Source organism: Bos indicus, chromosome 25 (genome assembly GCF_029378745.1).
Source record: "Bos indicus isolate NIAB-ARS_2022 breed Sahiwal x Tharparkar chromosome 25, NIAB-ARS_B.indTharparkar_mat_pri_1.0, whole genome shotgun sequence".
NCBI lineage: Eukaryota > Metazoa > Chordata > Mammalia > Artiodactyla > Bovidae > Bos > Bos indicus.
Genome location: NC_091784.1, coordinates 1150060 through 1169242, shown reverse-complemented (window position 1 = coordinate 1169242; position 19183 = coordinate 1150060). Strand labels below are relative to the sequence as shown.

Sequence of the window (19183 nt, the reverse complement as noted above, 5' to 3'; positions counted from 1 at the left end):
GCGCCCAGGGTGGGGAGGGGGTAGGGGACTGCCTGCCGTTTACACAGACAAGCACAGTTAAGGTTACAGGGGCTAGACAATTGCAAAAGCAGGGGCAAGGGTGAGTGAGATGTTTTAGTTCCTAGAATTGTTGTACGTTTCCATTTTCCCCAAAACTAGCTGATCTAGGTGATCTATACTATGCAAGAGGCAAGCTGGGTTACAGAAGCAGAGCGTGTGTGTGTAAGTGTATGAAAGCAGGGGTATGTGTGTGCCAGGGAAGCTCCGAGGGACTTAGAGTGAGAGACTTGGCAGCCCGGCCTTGGAGGAGGCTGGGGGTTTGGGTCCCTGTAGATACGGGGCTGTCTCCCGGACTCCCCACTCTGCAAGCACAAGTCAAAGCATCTGCTAAGGTCAGGACTCACTCCGGGTCCGGGAGCGGGTGAGGTTGACCATCAGATTTGGTCCAGCTGGGCCACCAGGTCCTCCTTCCCCGACCAAAGCGCTTTCGACCCCCAGCCAGAGTTGTCCCCGCCGTCCTCCCGGAGGAGGTGGCTCTGGCGGGGCGGGCCGCGCGCATTCCTGAGCCCTGAGTCACGCGGCCGCCCCCTTCAGCCGGGCCCGCCCCCGGCGCGCACGCCCCTCGCTCCATGGCATTCCCCGGCAGACGGGCGGGCCGGACGGGCGGGCGGGGACTCGGCGCGGGCGCCCTCGGGCCGGCGGCTGCAGCCCCTCCCCGCAGCCCTCAGGACCCCCGGGACTCCCGGCGCTGGCGGCAGTGGTGAGTGAGCGCGCTGGGCGGGGCTGCACGCGGGGCGCGGGCCGGGTGGGTCCCGAGACGGCGTCCGCCGCGCCAGGGCCGGTCCCCAGCCCTCCGCCGCCGGAACCGCTCAGAGCGGCGGGAGTCTGGCCGCGTCCCGGCTTTGAGGAGTCTCCGCCCGAGACGGCCGGACTTTCCTTCCCGGAGTTTCCCGAGCCGCGCGAGGAGGAGGCGGCCCAGCCCCGGATTCCTAACTCGGCGGACCGCAAAAATAGCCCGTGGCCGGATTAGCGCGTCCGGGCGGCTGCCTGACCCGGCCGGACAGCTCGGCTCCAGCCCCCGCCCGACAGCTGAGGGTCCGGGCAGCGGGAGGGCTCGGGGTCCGGGTGTCCCCAGGCGCCTCTGAGCTGTACCCTCCCCCCGCCCTTTACGCTTTCTTGCCCGGCCTCCGCCAGTGGGTGGTGTCTCAAGTCGAAACTCCAGCTCGGAGGGTGGGACTTCTGGGTGGGACTTCTCCGGATCGTCGCTGTCCCAGCCGTCCTCCCTGGGGATGGGACTAACTTCCGCAATAGCAGTAGCTGTGGAGATGGGGTTTGGGGAGGGACTGGCCCACCTTCAGCTTCACAATCCTGCCTCTCAACGCGGGAAGCTGCCAGGCGTCTTCCTACCTTGTGCTCGGTGGCCAAGAGGACCAGGCCAGGGCCTGAGCCTGTGGCCACTACCCCGTGCTGGGAAGCAGGCTGTCTCCTGGCTGGGGAGATGGCTGGATCCCAGGTGCTCAGGACCCTGGGTTGGGGGGCCTGGCTGCCCGCCCTGCTGGGGGCCCACCTGTCCCTGACCAGAGTTTCTCCTCCGGGTATGCAGTTTGGGGGTGTGTATCTGTGTATCCAGGTGAGCGAGGTCTGGATCTGGAGGCCCTAGCTCTGTGTTGGGAAAGGTCCCCCAACCCCCACTGGGGACTTCCTGGCAGATGAGATTCTAGGATGAAACTGGCTTTTCAGGTTTGGCCCAGGTAGATTCTGGGTTCTCCCCACCCCGGTGGGGCCAGCCCCAGCCCCCTTAGCCCCCACCCAGAGCTTGGGACAACCTGGACAACCCAGCAGGTGGCCAGGGCCCAAGGGTTCCCTGAGGCTGAGCCCCTGCCACCGAGTTATTTTGGGCAAGCTGGGTCCTTTTCCTTGAGAAAAGCAGGGGCTACCAGTAGGGCTTGTAGCGGGGTGACCCTGGATGAAAGGTGCCAGGGCCCCAGGCTCCCTCCCAGAGTGCTGACCGAGGGCCCAGGCCTGGAGCACTGCAGTGAGAGCGCTCCCCGTCCAGCATTCGCAGGCTGGCTGGCGAACCATTGCCCTTGGCAGTGCATAGTCCAGGGGACCCCGTGGTTCAGAAGGATCACCCAGGTCGTGCCTGCCTTCCCGGGCCCCTCTCAGGGTCTCTGGACTCAAGCTGTTGCTCAGGGCACCTCCTGTAGCTCCTCTCCCCAGATATGAGGAGCTCCCTCTGCCTGCCCACCCCTCCCCAGCTCTGGTTCCCCCACCTCGGTGTCTGTGACAGGATCTACTTTCAGCCCAAGGATCAGATTCCTTAGCGGCTGCTTGTTTTCTGGGTTGGGTGTGTGAGGGTGGCTCCCTTTTCCCTGAGTTGAGATGCTCTGGGTGGAGGCATGGGGGTCTCAGAGGGGCTGTTGGCTCCCCCAGCCTGAGGATCCCAGATGATCTGCCCCTCCCCAGGGGGCCATGGCCCCCTTCCCAGCTCCTGGGCAGACATGGCCCAACTGCTTGGAGGCTGGGTGACCACAGGTGGTGACCGGCCTCTCTGAGCCTCAATTTCCTGATCTGTAAGGTGGACGCAGAGGACCCCTGCAGGGGTTGTGACAGGTCAACGGGGCTAGCCAGTGTTGGGTTTGAGGCAGGTGTGCCAGGCTTCTGCCAGCTGAAGCCTTTCCTGCTCCAGGAGTAGAGTTCAGGGGCGAGGCGTCCCCTCCTGTGGCCTCGAGGGTGCGATCCCCCAGCTGCATTGTCCTGGGCAGGGCTGCTGAGCCCGAGGCTGTGTGGGCACTGGGAGCACATTGTGGGGCTGGCCAGGAGCACTTCTGGGGCCTCTGGTGACAGGCTGCTCGTCTGCCCTCTGTCTGGGCCTGTTGATGGGATTTGGGTCTTTCCACTCCACAGATAGAGGCGGGCTTGCAACTTGACTCCCAAGGTCCAGTTAGATACCAGATTGTCACACCCAGAACCTGTTATATCGAAGTCCCTGCCCTACCTTGGAGCTGGCCATGTGGCACAGACGGGTCCCCTGAGCTTTCTGAGCCTGGTGCTTCCCAGTCCCAGGGTGCGTCTGCCCTGTTAGGCCCAGCTGGGTCATAGGCTTTAATTGGTGGCCAGTGACCCCCTAGGCCATCTGTGTCTGCCGAGCCTTTGGGCAGCGCCTGGTCATAGGGCCATGCCCCCTTTCCTGCATCACCCTCGCAGGGCAGTCCTTTCAGGGCTTTCTAAAGCAGGGAGTCTCCTGTGGTTCTGGCTGGTGCCCTGCGGGTTCATTTGGGGTGACAGCTGGTGTGGGTGCCTGGGGCTTAGGGATCCGTTTTCCTCCTAGGGATGGCACAGGGCACCGAGCAAGCCAGGGGCCAGGTCTCAGGTCTGCCCTGCTCCCTTTTGAACCTCATATCTTCCACAGAAAAGTGGAGGGTCACTGGCGGGGGGTGAGGAGCGTGAGGGCCTGCCCAGGGTCATTCCCAACAAGATGCTGGAAGCAGACGAGCTCAAGATGCTCAGAGGAGCCAGCTCACTTCCGCTTTACCAGAGCAGCACGTGGTGGGGGACCGGAGTCAAAACTCCCAAGGGAGACCTGGGGCTGGGGGTCAGACTCTGGGTCAAACAGGAGACTGAGGGTCAAAGATCAGGGCTCACAGAGGGAGGTCAGAGGAGCTGGCCCCTCCTGGGACCACGCGCAGGGGAGCTGGGGTCACGTCGGGGTGGGTATCCTGGGGTGGGGCCATTTGCTGCAGCTGACCGTGGTGGCCGGTGGTCCCCGGGGCAGGGTTGGCCCCAAGCTTGTGGTTCTGGTCCCGAGGCCGGGCCACCCACTTGGCCTCCAGATGCCCCTGGTCAGCATTGTCCTCCAGGTGTGCGGGGCAGGCCTCAGTGAGAAAGCAAAGGCTCCAGGTTTAACCCAGCTGTGGCCTGTCCAGGCCTGGGTGGGCCGGAACCTCTCCCCCATCTCCTCCTGCTTCTTGGCTACACCTTCCCAAACCAAGCCTCTCTGAAGGGTGTCGCCCGGGTCATCCCACGCCCCGTGCTCTGATACGCTCTGCTCTTGGGCCCTCCTCAGGGAGCTCCCCACAGCTGGCAGGCATCACCAGCCTGCTCCTTGTTTTTTTAGTTGAAGTACAGATGACTTAAGGGCTTCCCTGGTGGCTCAGAGGGTAAAGCGTCTGCCTGCAATGTGGGAGACCCGGGTTTGATCCCTGAGTCGGGGAGATCCCCTGGAGAAGGAAATGGCAACCCACTCCAGTACTCTTGCCTGGAAAATCCCATGGATGGAGGAACTTGGTGGGCTATAGTCCATGGGGTCACAGAGAGTTGGACATGACTTCACTTTCTCTTTCATAGATGACTTACAATATTATATTCTTTTTAGGTCCAGCATGTTTTTTTAAAAAATACTTTCATGTGTTTATTTTTGACTGTGTTGCCGCGTGGGCTCTTCACTAGTCGCGGCCAGCGGGGGCACTCTCCTGTTGACATGCACGGGCTTCATCAGCGCCTGCTCTTTTTGCGGAGCATGGGCTCTTCAGAAGCTGCGGCATGTGGACTTATTGCTCCAGGGAATGTGTGGTCTTCCTGGATCAGGGATCGAACCCTCGTCTCCTGCACTGGCAGGCAGAGCCATTTCTGAATCAGCTGCTGCTTCTTGAGCACCTGTGTGTCCCAGGCTCTGCTGTGGTCTCCGGTTTTCAGAGGGGAAGGTTCAGGCTTGCTCAGGGTTACAGGTGGCAGAAGGGAGCTGGGTCAGGACCCTGTCTCAGGCCAGGCTCCCGCTCTGTCTCCTACTTACCGGGTCCCTGCCCAGGACCCCCGGGGGTCACTGCCAGATCAGCCGCAGCTGGTCCTTGGGGGGCCTGCCCCCTCCCGCTAGCCCTCTGCCTTGCTGGTTCCTGCTTACGGTGGGCCTTGTGGTGGCCCCCAGCCCCCCCAGCGTCGCCTCGCGCTCCTGAGCTGCTGTTGCGGCGCCGTCCCTCCCTGTGCTTCCCTGGGCCTGTCTGGGAGTCCCTGGTAGGTCTGGGCCCATTGGGGCGGCCGTGAGTGTTGCTGGAGTGAGTCAGATGCCGTGACCGTGGCAGGCAGGCCCTCCCTGGCCTGAGGTCTCTCCCTGTGCTGGGGGCAGTGGAGGGGGCTGCTGTAGGGAGACCCCCCAGGGGCCGTCTAGGAACAAGAGCCCCTGTGTGCCCGGGGAGGCCCAGACACTGCGCCACTGTCTCCTCTGGGCGGGCGCTGTTCCCCTTCTAGCCCAGACTCTGGGCGGGCGCTGTCCCCTTCTAGCCCAGACTCTTTGTCCGGCCTGGGCCTGTCCCTCCCCCACGCCCTTGGGGCCCACTGTGGAGCCACTCCCAACCCTGCCTGTGAACCCCACCCGCTTGAGGTCCAGAGTTTGGCATGGGTTGAGGGGATCGGGGGGACTGGTCACACAGGGCGGGTCAGGCTGGGAACCCGCAGCTCTGGGGGCAAGGAGCTGTGTGGCATCCGGAGCGCCATCCAGCCTTGGCCCCAGACGCGGTGGGTGCTGAGGGGGGTGGGCACCCGGAGGTCTGTGTGTCCAGGAGGGAGCTGGGGCCTTCCTCGGGAGAGGCTCCTGTGTCTGGTGGCCCTGGCTGGTGGGGGCAGGGGGTGCCCAGCTCCTCTGTGTGCCTCCCGCCCCCTCCTACCACCTCCCCAGTCATATGGTAGCTCTTCCCAGGCCCCGGTGAAGGGGCATCTTCAGGAATTTCCCGTCACCCTGCTTCATGGGGCCTGGCCCCTGTTAGCCCATACTCTGAGATGGTCGCTGAGCCGTGGCTCTGGAGTGGGCCTGCCCTGGGCACTGTGGGCCTGGTGTGGCAGGACTGGACAGCACACATGTGGATGTGGTCCCGACCAAGCCAGGGGGATCCAGGCCCTGGCAGGGTGACCCCGTGGGCAGAATGTGTGTCCTGGGGGAGCCAGCTGTGAGGAGGGGCCTTGGAGGGTCACAGAGGTGTGGGTGGTGGTGTGCGCCCACCAGCGGGCAGGGGTTTCTGGCTCTCCTGAGTGGAGGACCATCTTGTGGCATCTAGATGTTCTGGGTGTGTGTGCGGAAGCTTCTGCAGGGGTCAGACCCCGGCACCCCACCTGCGGGTTCCTATCCGGACCTCGCAGAAGCTTTACCAGGAGCGTATGAGGCTATGTGAGCCATGGGGTTGGGTGGCAGGGCCAGGCTGACGGTACCAGGGCCTCCACCTGATATGCTAAGGGGTCCTGTCCTTTCTGGCCCCTCCCCACAAGGCCCCAGGGGCGTAGCACCATTTGAGGGGTCTGACTGCTCGGGTCTCCAGCTGGCAGCCCCGGCCCAGTCACGGCTCAGGAGGTGACCCAGAGTGTCGTCCCAGCCCTGCAGCTGCTGAGCTTCTTCTCTCTTCCCAGCGTGTCCAGCACTGTCTGAGATTCCATCGCTGGTGCTCGAGACCAGTGTCCTCCCCACAGGGCAGCTCACAGTCTCCCTGACCTGTGGAGGGGGGCTGGTGGATGACGAGGACGCCGCCTCCCAGGATGGGAGGCCTGCTTGGCCACAGCCGTGCAAGTCTGGGCTGGGTGGTGGTGTGAGTTGGACGCTGAGAGTTGGTCTCCTGGTTCAGACCCCAGAGGAACCCAGTTCTCAGTCAAGACGCCCTCATGTCAGACCTGCCTTCAGGTCCATAGCGAGCTGGTGGAGGCTTCGAGCGGGGTCCCTTCCCTGGTCTGTGCAGAGCCAGTAGCAGCTGTGTCTCTAGTTATGGTGCCATGAATATGTGACCTTGGGCAAGGCCAGCTTCCCTTCCTAGGCCTCAGTTTTGCTATGCGTAAAGTCTTCTCTCTGTATCTCTCCAGGCAGTTGAGAGGTAGTCTCGGAAGTAGAGGCTGTGTCTCGCGACCTCGGTGGGTGAGCCGCAGACCCTGCAGGTCAGAATCTGTCAGGGTCTGGGTTGCTTTGAGAGGCTGAGAAAGTGAGAGTCTCCACAACGCCCCTGCTCCCCTTGGCCTCATTGTGCAAGGACCCTCTCTGCTTGTTGTTGTTGCTGAGTTGCTAAGTCATGACTCTTTGTGACCCCATGGACTGCAGCATGCCAGGCCTCACTGTCCTTCACTGTCTCCCGGAGTTTGCTCAAATTCATGTCTATTGAGTCAGTGATGCCAGCCAATTGTCTCATCCTCTGTCACCCCCTTCTCCTCCCACCTTCAATCTTTCCCAGCATCAGGGTCTTTTCCAGTGAGTTGGCTCTTCCCGTCAGGTGGCCAAAGTAATGGAGCTTCAGCTTTAGCATCTGTCCTTCCAATGAATATTCAGGACTGATTTCCTTTGGGATGGACTGGTTGGATCTCCTTGTAGTTCAATGGGCTCTCAAGAGTCTTCTCCAGCACCACAGTTCAAAAGCATCAATTTTTTAGTGCTCAAGCTTCTTTGTGGTCCAACTCTCACATCCATATATGACTATTGGAAAAACCATAGCTTTAACTAGATGGACCTTTGTCAGCAAAGTGATGTCTCTGCTTTTTAATATGCTGTCTAGGTTGGTCATAGCTTTCCTTCCAATGAGCAAGCATCTTTTAATTTCGCAGTTGCAGTCACTGTCCACAGTGATTTTGGAGCCCAAGAAAATAAAATCTGTCACTGTTTCCACTTTTCCCCCTTCTATTTGCCATGAAGTGATGGGACTGGATGCCATGATCTTACTTTTTTGAATGTTGAGTTTTAAGTCAGCTTTTTCAATCTTGTCTTTCACCTTCATCAAGAGGCTCTTTAGTTCCTCTTCACATTCTGCCATAAGGGTGGTGTCATCTGCATATCTGAGGTTGTTCATATTTCTCCTGGCTATCTTGATTCCAGCTTGTGATTCATCCAGCCCAGCATTTCGCACGATATACTCTGCATGTAAGTTAAATAAGCAGGGTGACGATAGGCAACCTTGACGCCCTTCTTTCCCAATTCGAATCAGTCTGCTGCTCCACGCCCAGCTCTAACTGTTACCACTTGGCCTGCATCAGGTTTCTCAGGAGGCACGTAAGGTGGTCTGGTATTCCCATCTCTTAAGAATTTTCCAGTTTGTTGTGAGCCACACAAAGGCTTTAGCATAGTCAGTGAAACAGAAGTAGATGTTTTTCTGGAGTTCCCTTGCTTTCTCTATGATCCAATGGCTGTTGGCAATTTGATTTCTGGTTCCTCTGCCTTTTTAAAATCCATCTTCGACATCTGGAAGTTCCTGTACTGTTGAAGCCTAGCTTGAAGGATTTTGCTTATTACCTTGCTATCCTGCAAAATGAGCCAATTGTATGGTAATTTGAACATTCTTCGGCATTGCCCTTCTTTGGGATTGGAATGAAAACTGACCTTTTCCGGTCCTGTGGCCACTGCTCACTTTTCCAAATTTGCTGGCATATTGAGTGGTACACTTTCACAGCACCATCTTTGAGGATTTTAAATAGCTCAGCTGGAATTCCATCACCTCCACTAGCTTTGTTGGTAGTGATGCTCCCTTAAGCCCACTTGACTTTATATTCCAAGATGTCTGGCTGTAGGTGAGTGACCACACCATCATGATTATCTGGGCCACTAAGACCTTTTTTTGTATAGTTCTTTTGTGTATTCTTGCCACCTCTTCTTAATCTTGTCTTCTGTTATGTCCTTATCATTTCTCTCCTTTATTGTGCCCATCCTTGCATGAAATGTCCTCTTGATGTCTCCAATTTTCTTGAAGTGATCTTCAGTCTTTCCCATTCTGTTGTTATCGTCTATCTCTTTGCATTGCTTTCTTGTCTCTGCTTGCTGTCTTTGGAGCTCTGCATCAGGTGGGTATATCCTTCCTCGTCTTGCTTGTCTTTCACTTCTCTTCTTTCTCAGTATTTTTTCTATCTACTTTCCTCAGACAACCACTTTGCCTTCATGCATTTCTTTTTCTTTGGGACGGTTTAGATCACAGCCTTCTGTATAATGTTACGAACCTCTGTCCATAGTTCTTCAGGCAGTCTGTCTATAGTTCTTGAGGCAGTCTGTCTATCAGATATAATCCCTTGAATCTGTTTGTCACTTCCCCTGTATAATCATAAGGGATTTGATTTATGTCATATTTGAATGGCCTAGTGGTATTCTCTGCTTTCTTTAATTTCAGCCTGAATTTTGCAATAAGGAGCTCATGATCTGAGCCACAGTCAGCTCCAGGTCTTGTTTTTGCTGACTGTATAGAGCTTCTCTGTCTTCGGCTGCAAAGAACATAAGCAGTCTGATTTCGATGTTTCCCACCTGGTGATGTCCATGTGTAGTGTTTCCAGGCCCTGTGATTCTTCTCTGGGGCCAGGGAAGCAGACCTGCCCGAAAAGTGCCGATTTGTGAAGAGGGAAGTAAGTGCCAAGGAGCCCTGCTTATGTGGCTACTGCCTCATGGCCCCATGGCTAGGCTGGGGTAGACCAAATCAAGCCCTCAGCTCTGGGTCCTGGGCCCTGCCCAGCTTAGGGTCAGTTCAGTTCAGTCGCTCAGTCATGTCTGACTCTTTACGACCCCATGAACTGCAGCACGCCAGGCCTCCCTGTCCTTCACCAACTCCTGGAGCTTGCTCAAACTCATGTCCATTGAGTTGGTGATGCCATCCAACCATCTCATCCTCTCTCGTCTCCTTCTGCCTTCAATCTTTGCTAGCAAAAGGGTCTTTTCTAATGAGTCAGCTCTTTCCATCAGGTGGTCAAAGTAATGGAGTTTTAGCTTCAGCATCAGTCCTTCCAATGAATATTCAGGACTGATTTCGTTTAGGATGGACTGGTTGGATCTCCTTGCAGTCCAAGAGGCTCTCAAGAGTCTTCTCCAGCACCACAGTTCAAAAGCACCAATACTTTGGCACTTAGCTTTATTGTCCAAGTCTCACATCCACACATGACTACTGGAAAAACCATAGCTTTGACTAGATGGATCTTTGTCAGCAAAGTAATGTCTGCTTTTTACTATGCTGCCTAGGTTTGTCATGGCTTTTCTTCCAAGGAGCAAACATCTTTTAATTTCATGGCTGCAGTCACCATCTGCAGTGATTTTGGAGCCCAAGAAAATAAAGTCTGTCACTGTTTCCATTGTTTCCCCATCTATTTGCCATGAAATGATGGGACCAAATGCCATGATCTTTGTTTTTGGAATGTTGAGCTTTAAGCCAACTTTTTCACTCTCCTCTTTCACTTTCATCAAGAGGCTCTTTAGTTCTTCTTCACTTTCTGCCATAAGGGTGGTGTCATCTGCATATCTGAGGTTATTGATATTTCTCTCTGCAGTTTTGATTCCAGCTTGTGCTTCATCCAGCTTGGCATTTTGCATGATGTACTCTGCATATAAGTTAAATAACCAGGGTGACAATATACAGCCTTGACATACTTCTTTCCCAATTTGGAACCAGTCTGTTGTTCCATGTCCAGTTCTAACTGTTGCTTCTTGACCTGCATACAGATTTCTCAGGAGGCAGGTAAGGTGGTCTGGTATTTCCATCGCTTGAAGATTTTTCCACAGTTTGTGGGTAGAATACTACCCACTCCAGTATTCTTGGACTTTCCTTGTGGCGCAGCTGGTAAAGAATCTGCCTGCAATGCGGAAGACCTAGGTTTGATCCCTGGGTTGGAAAGATCTCCTGGCGAAGGGAAAGGCTACCCACTCCAGTATTCTGGCCTAGAGAATTCCATGGATTGTATAGTTCATGTGGTCACAAAGAGTTGGACACGACTGAGGGACTTTCGCTTTGAACGTTCTTTGGCATTGCCTTTCTTTGGGATTGGAAAGAAAACTGACCTTTTCCAGTCCTTGGCCACTGCTGAGTTTTCCAAATTTGTTGGCATATTGAGCGCAGCACTTTAACGGCATCATTTTTCAGGCTTTGACGTAGCTCAGCTGGAATTCCATCACCTCCGCTAGTTTTGTTGTTTGTAGGCGCTTTGGGTGGCGCTGAGCAAAGTGCAAGTGTTAGTTGCTCAGTCGTGTCTGATCCTTTGCAACTCCGTGGACTGTAGCCTGCCAGGTTCCTCTATGCATAGGAAAATTCTCCAGGCATGGAGACTGAAGTGGGTAGCCATTTCCTTCTCCAGGGGATCTTCCCACCCAGGGTTGGAACCCTGGCCTCCTGCCTTGTGGCAGATTCTGTGTGGTCTGAGCCCCCAGGGAGCGTCTTTGCTTAAGTTTCTTGGTGTGTGGCGCCCCCTGGTGGTGACAGCAGCACTTCCACTAGGTGGTTTTCAGGAGGAGGTCCCTTGGCTTCCCGCCTGGTGCTAATGGTAAAGAACCCCCCTGCCAATGAAGGAGATTTAAGAAGCGTGGGTTCAGTCCCCGGATTGGGAAGATTCCCAGGAGGACGGCACAGCAACCCACTCCAGTATGCCTGGAGAATCCCGTGGAAAGAGGAACCTGGCTCCTTACAGCCCATAGGGTCGCAAAGAGACACCAGAGCGACTTGGCACGCATGCAAGCACCTGGCTGTAGGAACCCTCGGCCTCTGGGAAACCAGGTGGTCCCGCCTCAGAGAGAGGGAGGGTCCCTGCAGCCTGTCGTGCACATAGTGGGCCCTCCGTCTCTGGAGCAGCTGTCGTGGTGGCTAGGAGACTGAAGTCCACCCTCGGATTCGCCCCGTGTACAGACCAGGCTGGCTTCTCAGCCCTCGCGCTTCCTCACGCTTCTGCCCCGGCCATCCCCTGTGTGGGGAGCAGCCTGCCCGTGGCCGTGCTCTCTGGATCACGCTGCGAGTCTTTACTCTGACGAAAGGCTTCCTCACAGGCAGGCAGCTGGCACATGCTATTTTATTCCCGTCACACTTTGCAACCTTTAGCGCACTGTATGTCCACGTTGGCTTGCTGTCTGTCCGGACTCCAAGCTCCAGCAGTGCAGGAACTTTGTTTTGGATTCCTCTTTTCTCACTGTCCACCAGTGAGTCCTGAGCACCTGTGAGTGGCTCATGGTGGGTCCTGAACTGTTTGTCACATGAATGTCTGTCGTCTGGGGACCCAGTGTGTGCCCGGTGGTGTCCTGAGACGTCAAGACAGGCAGTGAGCCCGTGGGTGCTGAGCTGTGCTGGGGCCGTCTCTTCTGGTTATCACTGACCCTCCCACCTCCCGGGCCTGGGCCTGGGGACCCGCAGAGACCTGTCCGTGTTGTGTTTTGGCTGTGCTGCATGGCTTTGGGATCCCTGATCCCCGACCTGAGATTGAACCCAGGCCCACAGCAGTAGTAAAGCACTGTGTCCTAACCCCAGGCCCGCCTAGTCTGCCTGAACCATGGGCGAGGCCCGCAGGGACAGCAGCAGCAGCCTGCAGCACAAGAAGCCGCCGTGGCTGAAGCTGGACATCCCGGCCGTGGTGCCCCCGGCAGCAGAGGAGCCCAGCTTCCTGCAGGTAGGCCCTGGGCAGCGGGGGCTGCGGGTCCAGCCTGTCCAGTGCCCTCACTGGGACCCCGTTGCCCAGCCCTTGAGACGCCAGGCATTCCTGCGGAGCGTGAGCATGCCGGCCGAGCCCGCCCGCGTCCCTTCGCCCCACCAGGAGCCCCGGCGGCCGGTGCTACAGCGCCAGATGTCCATCACACAGACCATCCGCAGGTACTGGGCTGTCCTGGCTGCTTGGGGCGGGTGGGGCCCTGGGGCAGATGCAGCACACAGGGTCCCTTCGGGCCGCAGGGCTGGGAGCGGGGCGGGGACCTTCTCAATCCTGCATCCCCGCTCCCCTGCTCTGGGGCTGGCTGCCGTTGCCTGCTCCTTTCTCTGCCCCCAGCACCTCCTCTCTCCTCTCTGTCTCCCCACCCAACGCTCTGGCCCTGGACAGCCGCCGGGTGCGCTCCGGGCACATCCACACTCTGCCTCCCTTGGGCCCCCCGCTGCCCGCAGGGCCCTCCCGCAGCGCCCGTCTCTCTCGGTCCCTGCTCAGGTACCGTGGGCAGGGCAGGCGTGTGCTGGCGTCCGCGAGCGTGAGCATGGCTTGTGTGCCCCCGGAGCTGCCAGCGTTGCTGGTGTCCCCAGGGCTCCTGACGGCAGGCGCAGCAGCATTTCTGCTTGCATGTCCGAGGGCCGTGGGCAGCTTGCCCGGGGCTGCGGCACCCGCTTCCTGGGTCCTGCCATGTGCCAGGCCCAGCTGCTGCTCATGGCCATGCTCCGGCTGGCTGAAATCTGACCTCTGTCTAGCCTCGGTGTCTCTCCAGAAATCCCTGCCTCAAGGATGGCGAGAGGGCTTGTGTGAAACACCCGTTTCACCCAGGCCTGCCGTCTCTGGTGGCAGTTTGGAGTTGGCTGACTGTGCGGGGGTGGCCAGGGCCAGAACCCTCTTCTCCCCTTGATCAGCCACAGCCCACCTGGGCCCCTGGAGGGTCTGGAGGCCTGCGGCAGGCATGCCGAGGGGGAGCTCCTCTGAGGCCCGGGCCGGGGGAGGGGACTGCCGGGCACCCTTGCTGAGTTCCTTCCCCGGCAGGGGCACGGCCGACTGGTTTGGAGTGAGCAAGGACAGTGACAGCACCCAGAAGTGGCAGCGCAAGAGCATCCGCCACTGCAGCCAGCGCTACGGGAAGCTGAAGCCCCAGGTCATCCGCGAGCTAGACCTGCCTAGCCAGGACAACGTGTCGCTGACCAGCACTGAGACGCCGCCTCCTCTGTACGTGGGGCCGTGCCAGCTGGGCATGCAGAAGGTATGCCCTCCCATGGGCCCCTCACTCAGCTCCTCTGGGCGGGGCTGGGGACACAGCCAGCCCGAGCAAAGGCGGTCCCCTGGGAGCTCCTGGATTTGGATGGTGGTTGGATGCTCCTGTAAAGGCACCTAAGATGCTCTCTGGGATGAGGGGCTCCTGAGGGAAGACAGGGACCTGGGACTGAGCCTTGGCCAGCGTCTGGACCGGAAGCATCGCGGGATGGACAGTGCTGTAACACAATGCAGGCGGAGAAGGGGCCCTGGGTGCACTGGGCTGCGGCAGAACCCACTCAGCTGTCCAGGGGCCCGCTGGGTGGGGGGTTGAACAGCAGCTGTGTTCTCCACAGTGGGATCTGGGGTGGGGAAGGAGCCCCCTTGGCCAGACCCAGCCCCAACTCTGGCATCTCCTCCCTTCCTCCAGATCGTAGACCCCCTGGCCCGGGGCCGGGCCTTCCGCTTGGCGGATGATGCCGCCGACGGCCCGAGCGCCCCGCACACGCCCGTCACGCCGGGTGCCGCCTCCCTCTGCTCCTTCTCCAGCTCCCGCTCCGGTTTCAACCGGCTCCCGCGGCGGCGCAAGCGCGAGTCGGTGGCCAAGATGAGCTTCCGGGCAGCTGCTGCGCTGGTGAAGGTGGGTGCAGGGGCCCAGGTGGGGTTTGGGGGCGAGTGGGTTATACGGAGCCGCGTGCTTACTCCCTCGCTGGCAGGGTCGCTCGGTTAGGGATGGCACGTTACGCCGCGCCCAGCGCCGAAGCTTCACTCCTGCCAGCTTCCTGGAAGAGGACACGGCTGACTTCCCTGACGAGCTGGACACGTCCTTCTTTGCTCGGGTAAGAGCCTGGCGCCATCACCCTGACCCCTCTGCCTAAGCTTCCCACGCTGACCGCGCGTGTTTGCTCAGGAAGGTGTCCTCCACGAGGAGCTGTCCACTTACCCGGACGAGGTGTTCGAGTCCCCATCGGAGGCAGCGCTTAAAGACTGGGAGCGAGCCCCAGAGCAGGTGGACCTCACGGGCGGCGCCCTGGACCGCAGCGAGCTGGAGCGCAGCCACCTGATGCTGTGAGTGCCTCCCTGCGAGTTCCGTGGGGGAAAAGCCCCCAGGCTGTCAGGAGCAGCTGCTCCAAGGCATGACACCCAAGGGGACCCCCGGGGCGGGGGCGGTCATCTCATGGACTGGGAACCCAGCTTGGCAACTAGGTTTGGGGGCCCCAGGACTGGGCACCATTCAAATTGGGCTGCTCATCCCTGGAGAAGGCTGGCGGTCCCAGAGCCCACAGCCTGGAGAGGATCCAGCAGGCGAAGAGGTGGCGTCGTTAATACTCACAGATGTAGGTCTGACCCCACCTGCCTGCCATCCCGAAAGTGGCTCGGGCCGCTCTGCTTCTGCTCGGAGGGCCTGACTTCAGCCTGTTACACATGGGAGCAGGACAGATTCGGAGGGTTGTCCTGGCCCCGCGGGGGATGGACAGCAGCGTGTGGGCACTCTGGGGCTGGCGGTGACAGTGCCTCCCTCCCCAGGCCCCTGGAACGTGGCTGGCGCAAGCAGAAGGAGGGCGGCGCAGCGGCCCCGCAGCCCAAGGTGCGGCTGCGGCAGGAGGTGGTGAGCACGGCGGGGCAGCGGCGGGGCCAGCGCATCGCGATGCCGGTGCGCAAGTTGTTTGCCAGGGAGAAGCGGCCGTACGGGCTGGGCATGGTGGGCCGGCTAACCAACCGCACTTACCGCAAGCGAATAGACAGCTATGTCAAACGCCAGATTGAGGACATGGACGACCACAGGTAGGCCACGAGGGGAGGGGTTTAGGGCAGGCATGGCTCCAGGTGGGCGCGGGCGCTCCAGGTTGGGGATGGCGCCTCTGCTGACGCTTTGCTCCGCAGGCCCTTCTTCACCTACTGGCTGACCTTCGTGCACTCGCTCGTCACCATCCTAGCCGTGTGCATCTATGGCGTGGCGCCCGTGGGCTTCTCACAGCACGAGACCGTAGACTCGGTGAGCCCCGGCGCCCTCCGGGTGCCCTCCTGGCCCTGCTCTGCGAAGTCTGGGTTCCCTCCCGCCCACTCTGACGGGAGGGGGCGCGACCGAGCTCCGTCTTATCTTCTCTCCACCTCCCAGGTGCTGCGCAACCGTGGGGTCTACGAGAATGTCAAGTACGTGCAACAGGAGAACTTCTGGATCGGGCCCAGCTCGGTGAGGGCAGGGCGGGGCGGGGGCGGGGCCCGGTGAGGGCAGGGCGGGGCGGGGCCCTGGGCTCGCCGAGGCCCAGCCGCAGCTGCATCGTCCTCCCCGCAGGAGGCCCTCATTCACCTGGGTGCCAAGTTCTCGCCGTGCATGCGCCAGGACCCGCAGGTGCATAGTTTCATCCATGCTGCGCGCGAGCGCGAGAAGCACTCGGCCTGCTGCGTGCGTAACGACCGGTCAGGCTGCGTGCAGACCTCGGAGGAGGAGTGCTCGGTGAGTGCCCGCCCACAGCTCAGCTCGCACCCTTGTCTGCACCTCGTTTCCTTGGGACTCAGGCAGAGCTGGTTGAGTTGTCCTAAACCCCTGGTTCTCAGCACACGATGCCGTCCGTCTGTGCAAGGCCCCTCACCTCAGTCTTTCCTTCTTATCCCATCCCTCCACCTCTGGCTGCTCCCCCTGCAGACTGTGTGTCCTTAATTTTATTATTTTTTTAAATGGCCGAGCGGCAGGGCTTGGGGGACCTTAGTTTCTGGACTAGGGATCCAACCCAGGCCCTGGCAGTGAAAGGACCAAGTCCTAACCACTGCACCACCAGGGAATTCTGCATGTTTTTAATTTGGGTGTGGCCTTCTCACTTCCATCTTGTTTTGGGGCACCTGTCATAAGTTTATGTAAGTGGTATTGCCTTACTTTTCTCACTAAATTTTAAACAACTTCATCCAAGTTTTTATCATCTAATGTGGAGCTCCCAGTTTGTACCAGTTGCCTACGGGTGGTTTCTGTTTTCAAGCTAATAGGAACTATGCTCTTGAACTCATAACAATCTCCCAACATGTGAGCAGTTTCCCGAGTGCAAATTCATGGAGGGGCTGCAGGGCACGCGGGTGTGTAGAACCAGAGGGAGGAGCTCAGGGTCTCTGATCCTGGCCCCCTGGAGACGGTGGGCTCAGACCAGGGCTGAGCCCATGTCCTCCCACAGTCCACGCTGGCAGTGTGGGTGAAGTGGCCCCTGCATCCCAGTGCCCCAGACCTTGCTGGCCAAAAGAGGCGGTACGGCTCTGTCTGCCACCAGGATCCCAGGTCAGTCCTGCTGCGCCCCCTACCTCCGTTCGTCCATGTCTCCCCTGGGAGTGGGGGTGGAGGGAGGTATAATTTGTCTCCTTATTGTCCAGGAGGGCGGGAGGGTGCTAAGCCAAGGGCTCAGAGTAAGGTCTGACCACACCCTGGGCTCGTGCAGGGTGTGTGATGAGCCTTCTTCTGAGGACCCCCATGAGTGGCCAGATGACATCACCAAGTGGCCGGTGAGCTGGTGTGGAGGGGTTGTTCGGGAGCCACCTTACTGTCTTGGGGAGGAATCCACATCTCACCCATCAGTGATGCCAGAGGTCTCCGAGGGACCACCCCGTTTTCAGATGCTCTGCCCTGGCCTTCAGCCAGCCGGTCCATCCACTACAGCCTCCCTTTCTAAGTAGAACCAGGTGGAGCCTTAAGAAGTCAAGTGACATCATGCCAATTTGACAGATGCCCTGAGGCCCAGGGTTTGTGACCTGCTTGAGGCCAACAGGGGCCTGTCTCCTACCCTAGGAGCCTGTCCATCTCTGCTCCAACCAAGCGTGGTGTGGGGCCCAAGATTAGGGGTGACCTTGACCCAACTCATCCCCATTTGTGACCCAGATCTGCACCAAAAGCAGTGCTGGGAACCACACCAACCACCCGCACATGGACTGCGTCATCACGGGCCGGCCCTGCTGCATCGGCACCAAGGGCAGGTAGGGGTGCCCCAGTCCTGGACACACAGCATTGCCCTGGGCCTGCTCCCATATCCAGTCCAAAACGACCCAGGATCCCGGGGGGCGTGGGGTGAGGAAGGGGCTGGACCTATCCAGGCCAACAAGGTGGGCGAGTGGGGCCAAAACCTGAGCCTGGGACTCCTCCCAGCTCTGGCCTGACCTTCCAGGTGTGAGATCACCTCCCGGGAGTACTGTGACTTCATGAGGGGTTACTTCCACGAGGAGGCCACACTCTGCTCCCAGGTAGGCCTCTGGGGGAGGGTCCCTCCGCGTGCTGCGGCCGTGGCGGGTGCTCACGGTCACTCTGAACAGGTGCACTGCATGGACGACGTGTGTGGGCTCCTGCCCTTCCTCAACCCCGAGGTGCCTGACCAGTTCTACCGCCTGTGGCTGTCCCTCTTCTTGCACGCTGGGCAAGTGACACCACGTGGGCTGTGGGGGCTGGGGGGAGGAGGTGGTCCCAGGGACCCCAGGACTAGCTGGTCAGTGCTCCTTGCTGAGTGCCCCCTCCCCACAGGGTCCTGCACTGCCTGGTGTCCGTCTGCTTCCAGATGACAGTCCTGCGAGACCTGGAGAAGCTGGCGGGCTGGCACCGCATAGCCATCATCTACCTGCTCAGTGGCGTCACTGGTAACCTGGCTAGTGCCATTTTCCTGCCATACCGGGCAGAGGTAAGGCTGCCCCCCACGTGCTGCCCAGCATGAACTGGGTCCAGCAGACCCGAGTCCCTGCCATGCCCTGTCCCACCTGGGGCTCCTGTCCTGATCTACCCTGGGCCAACGGAGGGTGGCCGGCGGCCTGCCCCGGCCCACTGGCTCAGGGTCACCTGCACCTCCAGGTGGGCCCAGCTGGCTCGCAGTTTGGCATCCTGGCCTGCCTCTTCGTGGAGCTCTTCCAGAGCTGGCAGATTCTGGCGCGGCCCTGGCGCGCCTTCTTCAAGCTGCTGGCCGTGGTGCTCTTCCTCTTCACCTTCGGCCTGCTGCCCTGGATCGACAACTTCGCCCACATCTCAGGCTTCATCAGCGGCCTCTTCCTCTCCTTTGCCTTCCTGCCCTACATTAGCTTCGGCAAGTTCGACCTGTACCGCAAGCGCTGCCAGATCATCGTCTTTCAGCTGGTCTTCCTGGGCCTGCTGGCTGGCCTGGTGGTCCTCTTCTACTTCTACCCTGTCCGCTGCGAGTGGTGTGAGTTCCTCACCTGCATCCCCTTCACTGACAAGTTCTGTGAGAAGTACGAGCTGGATGCTCAGCTCCACTGAGCTGGCGGGCGCTGGGGCCGTGTGCCCGTGGCTGGAGCCAGGCCTGCGGCTCGGGACTCTGCCCAGGAGCCCTGCTTCCCACACACTTTGCCGTGTTCACTGCTGTTGAACCCCTCGTGCTTCCGGGCATTTATCACACTAGTTCCCGAGATTACCTTCTAACTAGCCTTCTGACGACCACCTCATGTGGCCAATAAACAGACCGGGAGCGTTTTAGCTGCCACTAACTCAACCAGAGCTGCCGCCTCCTTTCTGGTCTCCAGCTGGGCGCTGTGGAAGGACATCCTCCAGGCCCCAGGCCTCCCACCCACAAGTTGCCAGAACAGGGCATTC

General features: G+C 59.3%; 1 protein-coding gene across 6 annotated transcripts; it reads left to right on the top strand.

Moving 5' to 3' along the window:
- The first annotated feature begins 612 nt into the window (after window positions 1-612).
- RHBDF1 (rhomboid 5 homolog 1) lies at window positions 613-19082 on the top strand. 6 transcript variants are annotated; one of them, XM_070779309.1, is made up of 20 exons: window positions 625-760; window positions 6838-6885; window positions 12213-12351; window positions 12421-12551; window positions 12775-12876; window positions 13414-13627; window positions 14048-14257; window positions 14334-14456; window positions 14528-14685; window positions 15145-15402; window positions 15502-15613; window positions 15737-15811; window positions 15914-16075; window positions 16782-16882; window positions 17040-17103; window positions 17477-17571; window positions 17760-17835; window positions 17905-18005; window positions 18110-18263; window positions 18431-19082. In XM_070779309.1, the coding sequence occupies exons 3-20, from the start codon at window positions 12235-12237 to the stop codon at window positions 18848-18850; spliced, it is 2673 nt and encodes an 890-aa protein (XP_070635410.1). In that variant the 5' UTR covers window positions 625-760; window positions 6838-6885; window positions 12213-12234; the 3' UTR covers window positions 18851-19082. The 6 variants fall into 6 exon arrangements, with proteins under 6 accessions (XP_019843446.1, XP_070635410.1, XP_070635411.1 ...); XM_070779310.1 differs by having other exon boundaries at window positions 6838-6909; window positions 12496-12551; XM_019987885.2 differs by having other exon boundaries at window positions 6838-6909.
- Window positions 19083-19183: the final 101 nt, after the last annotated feature.

Coding starts and splice junctions, on each gene's coding strand:
- RHBDF1 (XM_019987887.2), top strand. CDS start 12,235: ATGGGCGAGGCCCGCAGGGACAGCAGCAGCAGCCTGCAGCACAAGAAG. Junction 17,104..17,476: donor ATGACATCACCAAGTGGCCG/GTGAGCTGGTGT, acceptor TTTGTGACCCAG/ATCTGCACCAAAAGCAGTGC. Junction 18,006..18,109: donor TCCCTCTTCTTGCACGCTGG/GCAAGTGACACC, acceptor CCCTCCCCACAG/GGTCCTGCACTGCCTGGTGT.